The following is a 12,876-nucleotide window of genomic DNA, read 5'->3' as shown; positions in this document are numbered from 1 at the left end:
GATTGTGATGAACACATGTCTCAAGTTTGTGGCAATTTATGCATGAAATGATTGAATATTTGTATATCACATTGATTGTTCAGCCCCTGTCATGACACAGGAGACATTTGCAGGGCTGAACATCCTGTTGATTAATACCGGGTGTCAGATGGTGCGCTCAGCAGCTGGTATTTGTAATGTGGAATACAATTGGCAAATAAGCTGTTCTCCTAAATGTGAGTATAGGACAAAAATATTGCAGAGTTCTTAGTTTTGGTTTGTACAATGACATGCAAAACTTTTTCCACCAGATATTGCATATGTTTGAAAAAAAGATTTACTTTTTATATTTTCATGTTTTGAAGTAGTGAATTGGATGAGTGTTCAACAGTCCAAAGAAAAAGTATGAGTACTTTGCTCACATCTTGTAAATGTCTTTTGAAGCAGTATTTTTTAGGGGAGGTTTTATGCATTGTTTCTGCAGAAGGCTTCTAGTTTTGTGAATTTCTTGAGCTGCACTGCCATGCATTCCACCTGAGGTCTGTTCACAGATTTTAAATGATGTTTTAGACTGCAGAGTGTGAAGGCTATGCCAAACCCTTCAGCTCACACCTTGTTAGGTATCCACTGTAGACTTGAAGGTTTGTTTAGAATTGGTAATTTTGTTATAGAAGCAATTTTCATCTCACATCTAGTGTTTTAACAATATTATGTTAGCTCACAGAGTTAATGCTTTAACCCCTTAAGCCCTGTGCATATCTTTAGGCTTTGAAAATCACATACCCATCATGACATTAGTTTATCTCTGCAACCACAAGGTTGATTTGAACACTTTTTGAATTTGTAGTAAAGAGAACACTTGTCTTGTATTTTAAGGTCACAGATGCTACGTATGCAGAGCAAAGGCCTAAATCTGTGAAATGTGCCCCATGGTCATCAGCTACTCTCTATAATTTTAAAAATAGAACTAAAGGCAAGCTGAAGCTAAATAACCTCAGGCCCTTTATACTAAGATTTGCACAGCTCTCACTGATGACTTGGACATTTAACATTGCCTGAGACCTAAATTTTGCCTGTATAGAGTGATTATAGAATCACTGTTTCTTGCATTTGAATAACGGTGTAATTTGTTTATTCTTTGATTTATGTCTCATTTTTCATCAAGGGAGAGCCTGTAAATGTGGAAGATATTTTTGTTGCTGTGAAAACATGTGGGAAGTTTCACAGTGAAAGAGGTGAGTCACACTCCCACTCTTGCAAAGTCGCTTCCTCTTTAAATGTTGCACATTTCAGTCCTGCTGTTTTTGGGTAATGGATTTGTTTTATCTTTAACATGTATGACCATGTGAGTGTTTTTATTCAGTATAACAAAATCTTTAGCCGAATTATTCCACCAAGTTATTCAATAATAACTTGAAAGGATTTAATACTGTGCCGGGTGGAGAAAAATACTGTGAAGTAGTTAATTCAGTGCTTCACTTAATACTGGAAATGCATCGTCATGCCACTTACTGGCACACTCTGCCCAGCATTAAGCTTTTCACTGTACGTCTGCTTCTCTTTTAACCTGATGAAAATACATAAGTTAAGTCAATAGATCAAAAGGCAAATTAATTACAGGGGGATCAGACAAGTTGTGTGCTACATTTGAAAGATGTTGTTCAAAAGTCATTTCACTAATTACCTTAATTACCAACTTCTCTGCCAAGCTGTTATTATCACATTCAAATTTAGAAGGGAGGAAGTGGATTGGATTAGATGAAAATGAATAAATGAATGTATCAGAGGTTAACGCATAGCTCAATAAAGTAAGGAACATGAAAATGTCTTCACCCACTGTTAGAAATTTATCTGTAGAACATGATTATGTGAACATAAAAAAAACACATTAATCTATATAAGGTTTGCAGTTTATAATGAAAGTGGGAGGAAGAGGTGTCCAAACCTCTCAAGTTATTATTAAAAAAAAAAAGACACACAAGTGTGTGTTGATACATGTACTGTTGGGTTCTGTTGTTCTCTGTGTATATTATATACAGCACACAAAACTTTATATTATCATTGCTTTGATTGAGCTGAGCGTGTTTAGGTTTTATGTCCACAACAATTTGCAAACTTTATTTCTGCTGATATTCATAACAACATGGAGCCAAGACCTTTGCCCACAATTAACTCTGACAGGCAGATAAGCGTGAGGCTGTTTTCAGGAATTTTTGCTGCACAAGTGGGATGACATTTACTGTTTGTTTTTTGTTTTGTTTTTTTTTGGGGGGGGGGGTACATGTAAAGAAATATGATGCTTCTTTTCTTTTTTTTCTTGGGAATGTGAAGTATTTTTCTTACTTGGCCCAGTAAAAATGTAGATTTTAAAATGATGTATTTGGTTTGCATATGCCAGTGGGCCATCACAAGGAGTAGATAAATTCGGTGTAATATATTATTTCTGAGGACTTAATGTTCTGTGCAATTAAGTAGGGGGGATATGTCCATATATCAGCGGAGGCAATGAGCCAAAATGAGTTGGGATATGTTGACATTTTATTGCCAGAAGTCCAAAATCATGTATCTTTAGTGTAGACTAAAACTGGCATAACACTGCTTAGATGAATCGCAGTGACATGCAGATCGTGTTGTATAGTACTGTACTTTATCTAATAAACCCAGAGAGCTGTGTGTGTGTGTGTGTGTGTGTGTGTGTGTGTGTGTGTGTGTGTGTGTGTGTGTGTGTGTGTGCGTGTTTGTTTCTGCTTCCCTAAACAGCTTTTCATTCAATCTACTTCACATTTATGCATTGCTTTGGACCACAGGAAGTGTAGCGTTGTGTTTGAAATCGTTTGGTTAAACTCGGTCGTCTTTTATGCTGCACAGCTGCTGATTGCCTGCATACGACACATCAATGGAGCATCTGTAAATTGTATCCACACCACCTGCCACCACAATTTGATTCTCAGCCTTTGGGGAACACTGCAGTGAATGCAAACGCACAGATACATGCAACATGATTGCAAGTGGTTTCATCAAAGGGGGGGACTATTACAAAGCAGGTTCCTCTTTGATTTTATAATGCCTTTGTTAGTATTACTGTTCTCTACAAACTGTCCATATATGGGGCATTAAACGAATTGGATAGTTTGAGGCATTTTGAGACAATAATTTTGTTATAATTTCTGATGATATTTATTAGCAATATTTTGTTTTAAAAGAAAATAAATTAATTAAACATGACTTTTTTTTCTGACGTAAAGATTTTGCCTCATTCTTTCATTGTTAAATGCAGCTTCCTGAATATTTTGTTGATTTGTGAGAGTTGCACATATCTCAGTAGCCTGAGTTTTTCTACATTCATACACTTTTCAAACCAAACATGTTTCACACAATCTACAGACTATTTCTATAAAATCTATAAAACATTGTACTAGGAATTAGCTTCATGACTATGATCAGTCAAGGCTGAAAGACAGTGTGTAAAAAGAAGCACAAAATGGTACAGTACAGTTATTCAGCTGAAGGCAACAGGTCTGCTGCACACTGAACACAATGAAGTCACAAAAGGTTTTCTGCAGCAGTCATAGCTCTGAAATTTAACTCTTGAAATTAAACAACTATTTGTATTAGGGATGAAGTCTATATTGCAAAGAGCCACATGTCTGCTTTTTGTGAAACGTTGTAAACAGTGCATTGATTTCTCTCCTCTTTGCTCTAGTTCCAGTGATAAAGAAGACTTGGGAAAAGGATGCTTTATTTTTAGAGTACTACAGTGACCAGGCTGATCCTTCCATACCAACCATTAATTTAGGAGTGCCAAATACTGAAAGAGGTGAGTTTTGCAGCTATTTCGTGGTCAAAAAGCTCTCAACCTCTCAACAGCAGATGGAGTAACTGGCCTTGGGTTTTTGCTGCAGGCTGAGCTGCATGTGTAGGTTCATGAAAAATGATCTGGCAAAGTGAGGTTAAAAGTTGGACAACCTGAGACCTTGTGAAGAGGATGTAATCCAAATCTAATTTTGCAAGAGAACTGGTGTCAAACTGAGTGTCAGCAGGGCATTTCTCAGCATTTTGTCTCAAAGTGTGCTTATAGTTCTTTACAAAATGATAAGTCTGCCATGCTATCTTTTATTATTATTATTATTGTTATTATAAGAGGTTTTTTTTTTTTTATTTCATGCTTATGATTTTCTTTTTCTTCAAATAATTCTTAGGAGACAAATGGCTGTAAACCTTCTGTAGGTATTCACATTTTTGGAGCTTCTCTCTAAACAAGAACAATAATATGTACATTTAGTCTGGTCATTTGACTATTGTGGTATTTTCTGCCAAAACAATCTTCCGCCCTCTGAATTCAGATAAATTTATGGTAGGTTCAGTCCTCACTGTTCTTATGCTGTGACTGAAGAATAGAAATCTGTCACAGAAATGTAAACTTTGTTTTACAACGTTTATACGTTGATACAGTGGATCTCGGCATTCTTTTAAATCCTTTACACCACCTGGTCGGCATTAAGGGCGCTGCATGAGAATGGGTTACTTTGTGTCTTACACACAGAAATTTCTCTGTCTTGTTAAATGATAAACTCTCATCTGCCCCTCTATGGCTACTGTGGAGCTCCTCAAGGCTGACGATACACAAATATATCTCCCTTTAAATCCAGAAATCCCTGATTCACTCACAGCTATTACCGCATGCCTTCTTGAGGTCAAATGCTGGATGGCAGTTATCTTCAGTTCAATAAGGACAAAGCAGAGGTTATTACTTTTGGTTCACCTGTTCTCACTGATTCTCTCAAATAGCCATTCACTTGGGTTCACATCCATAAACATGCTGGAAATATTTGGGTTATTTTTGACTCTAATTTAGCATTTGATAAACTCATCAATTCTGTAGTCAAATCTTGTTTCTTCCAATTAAAAAAAAGTAGCCAAAATAAAGTCATTCCTCCCCTCCCCTCTCCTTGAAAAACTTTGAAAAAAATCGGTTCTCTCAGCACTCATTTCCTCAAGGCTGGATTCATGTAAGTCCCTTTATTCGGGTGTTTCTCAGTCTGCTCTGTCTCATCTGTAGCTGGTACAAAATTCTGCAGCTAACTGGAACAAAGAAGAAAGACAGCATCACCCCTGTCCTTATGTCCCTGAACTGGCTTTCAGTGAAACATTGCTTTTTGTTTAAGTTTATTTTACCTGTTTTTAAAGCTCTAGAAGGTGCAGCTCCCCATTACATTGTTGGAAGTCCTCTGCCCGTCTGCTACCACTAGATTTCTAAGATCTACAAATCAGCTGCTCTTATCGGCTCCAGCATCTAGAAGAGTGAGAAAGGGGGATCATGCTTTTTTCCATAATAGCTCCAAAGCTTTGGAACATCCTTCATATTTCAAAGTCTCAGCCTCTATAAATGTCTTCAAGGCTAATTTGAAAAATTGTTTATTTTTCAAAGCCTTTGGGTGTTCTTAATCTTTTAAAATGTTTTTTTTTCTTTTAATTAATTTATTTAAATATTATTTTATTACTTTTACTGTATCTGCTTTTATAAATGCTTTCTTGTTGTTTATCTTTTGCCTCTGTTAAACACTTTGGTCAACTTTGGTTGTCTTTTTTTAAATGTGCTATACAGATAAATTTGATTTAATTTGAGGACATTTTAGGTTAAGCTTTAATGTATGAATCCGGTTTAAAAAATTTTTATTGCCAAGCTGTTAATGTAGTGTACATCATGCTTTTCTATATTCATTAGATCACTACATAATTCTGATTACCGTTGTAAAATGCACGTACTTTGTATATTTTAGAGTTTAGAAAAAGTTATGATTATAAATATATACAGTTCAATTTGGAAATAAATTATTGATTTGGAACCATTAACAAAAAGCTAAACTTTATCAGATTCTGTAAGTTTAAGTTTTTAGTTTAGTCAGTTTTCCTCATGTATCCTGCAATTCTGCACAATGGCACCAGTGCCAAGAAAAGTGAATGTAAGCATTTACTTTTCATGTTAATAAAAAAGCTTTAGAGATGCTTTCCAGCAGATTTAGTTGACTTTGCACAAAGATATGTGTTGTTCACCTTATTGTGCAGTTTCTATGCAAAACTAGACCAGTGAGCTTAGTGGTGCATCTTTATATTTAACTTAGATAAGGTTACTATTTATCTATATATAAGGCACTTTCCCTGTTTGCAGTTAGTCCAGAACTCCGCAGCACAACTTTCAACCGGTGCCAAGAAATGTGAGCACATCACCCCCATTTTAGCTTCTTTGCACTGGCTGCCTGTAAGTTTTAGAATTGATTTTAGGATTTTATGGTTTGTATTTAAAGCTTTAAATGGACTGGCCCCCAAATACATTACCGACTGCCTCCAAATTTACACTCCAGCGCGCACTCTGAGGTCCAAGGGCCAGTCCCAGCTCATGGTGCTTAAGACGAGACTTAAAAACTAGCGGGGCCTTCTCTATAGTCGGCACCAGACTCGGGATCCGCCCCCAAAGTGGAGAGTTGTAAGTCTTGTCTAAACACCCACTTTTATTCTCTGGCTTTTAACACCACGTGAGTTGTGTGGTCCTGATTATTATTTATTAATTTAATTTATTTAGCCTTTTTACTTGTTTTATATTGTTTTAATATTTTATTTCTTTTTATCTTTTTGTTTCATTTTATATATTTAATTTATTTTATTTTTTCATTTTTTATTTATTTCTTTATTAATTTTTTATATTGTTGATTATTGATTGTTGATGTGCAGCACTTTGCAAACATGTCTGTTTAAAATGTGCTTTATAAATTAAGAGGATTGGACTGAATTTAAAATTCTGCAGGAGCAAACTCAAACAATTACCCTTCATTATCTATTAAAACTTATTTCAAATTCAAAGTCAAGATTCCAACGTTATCAAAGGTATTGAAATATACCTTGAAACTGAAAAAAGTACGACACAGTTTAAGTGTGAAATCATTTGAGAAGGTGTTCAGTGGTCAATGCCTGTTAACAGCAGTGTCTCCTAAGTGCACTATTCTTGTTCAGGACTGAGAGAAAGAAGGAGACCCTGGGACTGACCAGGTTTCTCTGTGATGTATCCTCCTCTGGTCAGAGGATATTGTTAGGATGCAGAGCTGGCCTATTTCTACTATTGCTCTGCTCTGTGGACGGACAGACGGACGGACGAATGGATGGATGGATGGCTACTATTGTTTCACCATAATCCCTAGTCTAGATTGTCGGGGAGGTCATTTCTTTATAGTCAGTAATGTCAAATTATTCTGACAGGCATGTTAGCTATTCTATCTTTAGCCCATCCCATCCTAAAAAAGAAAATCCATTAACAAATTCCAGAAACTTGAGGGAACTAGAACAGAACAAGGCCTGGTTTGTCACACTGTACAGAAAACATGAAAAGAACCAACTCTAGGATTATGTGTTTGATCTGTAATAATGAGAAACTATTATAATACAATAAACAATCCGGGATAGTTTGTAAATACAAAACAAGCTCTGTGCCGTAGTGCCTTTCTGCTTGCTTGAGAGAGAGGCAAGAGCTATTCCACAGTCTGATAGCTGTCGGCACAAAATTGCACCAAAAGCCTCTCATGCTGCACTTTAATGGGTTGCTCTATCGACTGCAGCCATTTTCAGTGCACTGAAAAGGTTGTTGTTAATAGGAGTCTGGTTCAGTCTCCAGCCTGAGTTGCTTTCTGCTGGCAGCCTCGTCCTCTAACAAAGATGTCTTTTGCTACCTCTTTTCATCGAGGCAGTGAAGGATGCTGACTGCCACTGGTTAGTGGCTTGTGTATGTGTTTTAGTGCTGAACCTCATTTAGAATAAAAACACCTTTTCCTGTAAAGTTACACTGTTATCAGCCCAGATTGTTGTTGATGCAAACCACTGTACTCGAGTCCCTGCAGCTCCACCTCATCAGCATTGATACCTGACAGGTCTCACCCTGGAACAAATCCACTACAAGCTTATTTACGAATACTGTTACTTCTTCTTTGGCTTCAGACTTTAAATAAATTGAAATGTATTTTTTTTTTTACTTGTTTTATTTAATCATATTTTCATCTTTGATATACATCCTAGGATCAAGACAAGGGGTGGTGTGTCTTCTCTCTTTAACAGCTTGCACACCACTGAGTTATACAAAAACACATTCACTTTTTATATTATTAATAAAAAAATAAATAAATCTCAGTAACTTAAACCTAAGAATACTAAGACCTTTGACTTACAGCATTCATTTTAACATATTATACCTAAACCATCTCTGCTCCGTTCAAGGATTCAGTTTTGTCAATTTATTTTTAATTGGAAGCAGTGCTGGAAAAGTTGTCCTTAAAGAACTTCTGGAAGAAATTTCAGTATTTTTGACATCCAAAATATGTCAGTGTTTTACTTTTCAGTGGCAAAAATCCACTGTTGGCAATAATCCACAGTCTATCATTAAGAAACGTTTGGTAAACATCCAGATACTGAAGCTACTGTCAGCGTATATGTACTAGTCAAAGTGAACTTCTAATAAAGATATCTAATCCACTGATGAATAATGTAGTGTGATTTTATAGGATAAATGTAAATATATGCAGTTGCTATAGTTTGTAATGGCTCACCAAATAAGCCATGTATATCTACAGATAGCAAGGATCCTCTTCAAAGCACTCTAGCATGCACTGTAACAAATTTTCCTGTTAAATTACAGTTAACTACTGGCAGCTAGAGTTGCCAGCTTGAAACTGTTAATCTACAGTATATCTACTGTAATCTACAGCAACAGTATATTACTGTAAAAACATTACAGTACTGTGCTGTACATAAAACAAACATTACAGTATTATACTGTCAGTTCTTTGCCATTATACTGTTATTTTACAGTTCTTACAGTATTCTCCATTAACAACTTATTACTGTAAAACTATATCAAAATCCTACAAAATGTTATCTTTAAAGTGAAAAGTAAAACTATACTACTAATAAATTAAAACAGCCATAAGAAAGAGCTCAGACAAGAGATGGCCTCACAACATTGATATTTATTAAAACTGAACTTTTGTAGTATCCATAAAATCCACAAGCATCATTACTTGACTGTCATATTTTTTCTTGAACTATGACATGGGATTTAGATCACATTACATTTATTAAACTTTGTGTTGTCCTACTGGGTCAAAATTGATCGAGGCTGGTTTGACTGTTTGCAAACAGAATAGAAATCATCAGCCAATTCAAATCCTCTTCACTTTACTGCTTGTTATTTTTTCCTCTTCCTTCCTCCGTTCACCAAAACATTGAAACAGTTCAGTTAAAGTCACTGCATAGCAGCTAAGAACAAAGTAAAAGCTAACTTCATTACACACATTTCACAACAATAAAAACTAAACATAAACAGGTTTTCAACAACTGTGAGTAAAAAAATTGACCATGGGCACCTGAGACAGTTTGAACTAAATAAACCCCCACTCAAAGTCCATCAAATTTTTTAGGAGAGTGGCCACATGGGGATTCACCGTTGTTGCCTTTTTGTGGACCAGCTTCCCCGTCCTCTTTGACACCACTTTTCCCTGGCTGGTCTTTCCTCCCCTTTCGGGATTGATCCCAATGAGGCGCCTAAAATGAAATAATAGAGAAATTATATAAGATATTAGGTGTGGTAACTAAAAATAATTTCATATGGAACCCTTTCACATTAACTGAAAAAAGAATTAAGATGCATTTATATGATAATCACCTCAGTGACTCAAAATGATGAGAGGATGAAAATTTGATTTTTTTTTTTAAAAACTATCAGTGAGAAATAAGAAAACATTCATGATTGAGGATTACAATAGATCAGCTGCTACAATTAAAACAGAATTTATTTAACTAATTTGAGGCATTAGGAAACATGTCATATTTGGGAAATTTGTTGGCAGTGATTTCTAAGAATTTAGTTCTTCAAAGTTCAAAATGTATCTACTTTTTGAAGACTGTATTTCAGGTCAACTTAAGAAAGGCTGTTAGAGAAGGACACATTGCTCAATAAGAGCATCACACAGACTGACATGGTCAGTCTGACCAGCCCCATCCTTAAGATGGGTTCCAAAAGGAAGCAGGCTATGGTTTGACTTCCTTTTGGAACTTTACAGTTGTCTCAGTTAGCTTCCGATTTGTCTCTCTCCCTGTCTGACTCTGTGTGTGTCTGTTTAACTCAGTGTGTGTCTGTTTAACTCAGTGTGTGTCTGTTTAACTCAGTGTGTGTCTGTTTAACTCAGTGTGTGTCTGTCTAACTCAGTGTGTTTCTGTCTAACTCAGTGTGTTTCTGTCTGACAGTGTGTTTCTGTCTAACTCAGTGTGTGTCTGTCTAACTCAGTGTGTGTCTGTCTAACTCAGTGTGTTTCTGTCTCAGTGTGTGTCTGTCTAACTCAGTGTGTTTCTGTCTGACAGTGTGTTTCTGTCTGACACAGTGTGTGTCTGTCTAACTCAGTGTGTTTCTGTCTAACTCAGTGTGTTTCTGTCTGACACAGTGTGTGTCTGTCTGACTCAGTGTGTGTCTGTCTAACTCAGTGTGTTTCTGTCTGACACAGTGTGTGTCTGTCTAACTCAGTGTGTGTCTGTCTAACTCAGTGTGTTTCTGTCTCAGTGTGTGTCTGTCTAACTCAGTGTGTTTCTGTCTGACAGTGTGTTTCTGTCTGACACAGTGTGTGTCTGTCTAACTCAGTGTGTTTCTGTCTAACTCAGTGTGTTTCTGTCTGACACAGTGTGTGTCTGTCTGACTCAGTGTGTTTCTGTCTAACTCAGTGTGTGTCTGTCTAACTCAGTGTGTTTCTGTCTAACTCAGTGTGTTTCTGTCTAACTCAGTGTGTTTCTGTCTGACACAGTGTGTGTCTGTCTGACTCAGTGTGTTTCTGTCTAACTCAGTGTGTGTCTGTCTAACTCAGTGTGTTTCTGTCTAACTCAGTGTGTTTCTGTCTAACTCAGTGTGTTTCTGTCTAACTCAGTGTGTGTCTGTCTAACTCAGTGTGTTTCTGTCTAACTCAGTGTGTTTCTGTCTAACTCGGTGTGTTTCTGTCTAACTCAGTGTGTTTCTGTCTAACTCGGTGTGTGTCTGTCTGACTCAGTGTGTTTCTGTCTAATTCAGTGTGTTTCTGTCTAACTCGGTGTGTTTCTGTCTAACTCAGTGTGTTTCTGTCTAACTCGGTGTGTGTCTGTCTGACTCAGTGTGTTTCTGTCTAACTCGGTGTGTGTCTGTCTGACTCAGTGTGTTTCTGTCTAACTCAGTGTGTTTCTGTCTAACTCGGTGTGTATCTGTCTGACTCAGTGTGCATGTTTCTGTCTAACTCTGTGTGTGTCTCTCTGTCTGACTCAGTGTGTCTCTCTTATGATCCCTCTCTGACACACACACGCTCCAGCAGTCTTATTGCAGGTGTCTTTTACAAGTAAATGTTTTTTTCAGCTGCCCTTCCCTCACACTCATTAATGTAGGTGCTCCAACATGGCTGCCGCTCTCGGGCGTGGGTGGCTGCATTAGCAGCATTCAAAATTTCTTTAGAAATGTTGTAATTGTAAAATGAATATATAAGCATGGCTTATATTAAATAACAATTCAATATTCCTAAACAAGAGCTGGGAAGAGGGGTAACACATTCAAACAATATTTCTGACACAAAATTTACCTTTGCACAAACTCCAGGGTCCTTGCAGCTTCTTGGTATTCCAGGTTGAACACGTAGAATGTTGCGAAAACTGCAGCAAGCCCTGAGATGAAGGTTTTTTGGGTGCCTTCACAGATGACCTGGCTTTCAATGCTGATCATCCAGTGGCCCAATGTGACTCCATCACCAGCAACTGATGCAGACAACAATCATGGAAAAGAAATATGGGTGTAAGAGCCCTGGACAAGAAGTTTAAAGAAAAAGTAACATAATATATATAGTTTTTTACTTTTGCCATTACTATTTTGTCTATTTTGTCCAACTTGGAGTTCTTTTTTGTTGTTTCACTAGTGTTTTAGGTCAATAATCCCAGCAACGCGATTGAACTGTGGTGCTAAGAGGAAATTAGGACATAAATGTGTTCAGTATATTCATTGCAATGTCTGTGTATTTTGCAGGATAACACATTAAAGACAGAACATAAAAAGTTACACCGTTACACTCAGACTCAATTTGTTCTATATTCCATGTAATGCTGTTATGATACTTACCCAGTAGAATCAGTCGTGGAGTGGTTGGGAGGGTCAGGGTTCACTCTACATCAGCTGCAGTGGCAGACATCTGTAAAACATGAACAGTATTCAAATTAAGAATGGAATTCCATGTACAGTCATGGTAGACAACTATGAGTCCGCATGTGCCTGACATGAGCAAATGTGTTCCTGCAGGCCTTACCACATATATTACAAGTTATCATGTTATCGTTTACCCTACAGACCTTCACAAAAAAATTATTTCACTTACACTTAATATTTAAAATGCTCTTTCAAGAAAAAAGTCATTCCCCAACAACTTGTTAACCGTTAGCTATATTACACTAAGTCCACTTTGAAGCTGCCTTAAGCTTTTTGCATCAACCTTTATAACGGTGTCTCCCTATAAACTCCTTTAAATCGTTTTACATGTAGAATACCGCAACAAATTGTAAAATTGAACCTTGTAGCAATCACAAAGAATGACCGACCAGCTCAAGCTAGCAACGTGCTTCAACAGAAAGTTTAACTTTTATCCGCAGTTGCTAAAAGAGTGAATAGCATGCTAGCTTACAACAGGTAAATGCTAATCCAACAAAAAAATCACATAATATCGTATTCTCACTTTAGCAAGATGATATTTACCTTTTTAACAAAGCCTTGGGAGGAGGGTTGATGACGGAACGCTGCTCACTTGATGAGAAGAGGGAAAGCGTGTCACTTGAAGTGTTCCGTCCAGCTTGGTGCTCTCAGTTTAA

General features: G+C 36.9%; 1 protein-coding gene and 2 long non-coding RNA genes across 5 annotated transcripts in view; 1 reads left to right on the top strand and 2 right to left on the bottom strand.

Moving 5' to 3' along the window:
* b3glcta (beta 3-glucosyltransferase a) overlaps window positions 1-12,876 on the top strand; it is a 118,830-nt gene that overhangs the window by 62,517 nt on the left and 43,437 nt on the right. For all 3 annotated transcript variants that reach the window (XR_006011423.1, XR_006011422.1, XM_041993866.1), the window contains exons 10-11: window positions 1,145-1,214; window positions 3,683-3,796. Coding sequence is in view for 1 of the 3 variants with exons in the window: in XM_041993866.1 (XP_041849800.1) it covers window positions 1,145-1,214; window positions 3,683-3,796 (184 nt within the window). In the remaining 2 variants the exon portion in view is untranslated. The remainder of the gene's footprint in view (window positions 1-1,144; window positions 1,215-3,682; window positions 3,797-12,876) is intronic.
* LOC121645431 lies at window positions 8,972-11,640 on the bottom strand. The gene is made up of 2 exons (XR_006011427.1): window positions 11,607-11,640; window positions 8,972-9,561 (listed from the first exon to the last, which is right to left on the bottom strand). It is a non-coding gene; the product is annotated as an uncharacterized LOC121645431 (long non-coding RNA).
* Window positions 11,641-12,858, bottom strand: LOC121645429. The gene is made up of 3 exons (XR_006011425.1): window positions 12,764-12,858; window positions 12,137-12,206; window positions 11,641-11,778 (listed from the first exon to the last, which is right to left on the bottom strand). It is a non-coding gene; the product is annotated as an uncharacterized LOC121645429 (long non-coding RNA).

The sequence above is a fragment of the Melanotaenia boesemani genome, chromosome 9 (genome assembly GCF_017639745.1).
Source record: "Melanotaenia boesemani isolate fMelBoe1 chromosome 9, fMelBoe1.pri, whole genome shotgun sequence".
NCBI classification, from domain to species: Eukaryota; Metazoa; Chordata; class Actinopteri; order Atheriniformes; family Melanotaeniidae; genus Melanotaenia; species Melanotaenia boesemani.
The sequence above is the reverse complement of the archived record's forward strand: the minus strand, read 5'-3'. Positions and strand labels throughout refer to the sequence as shown.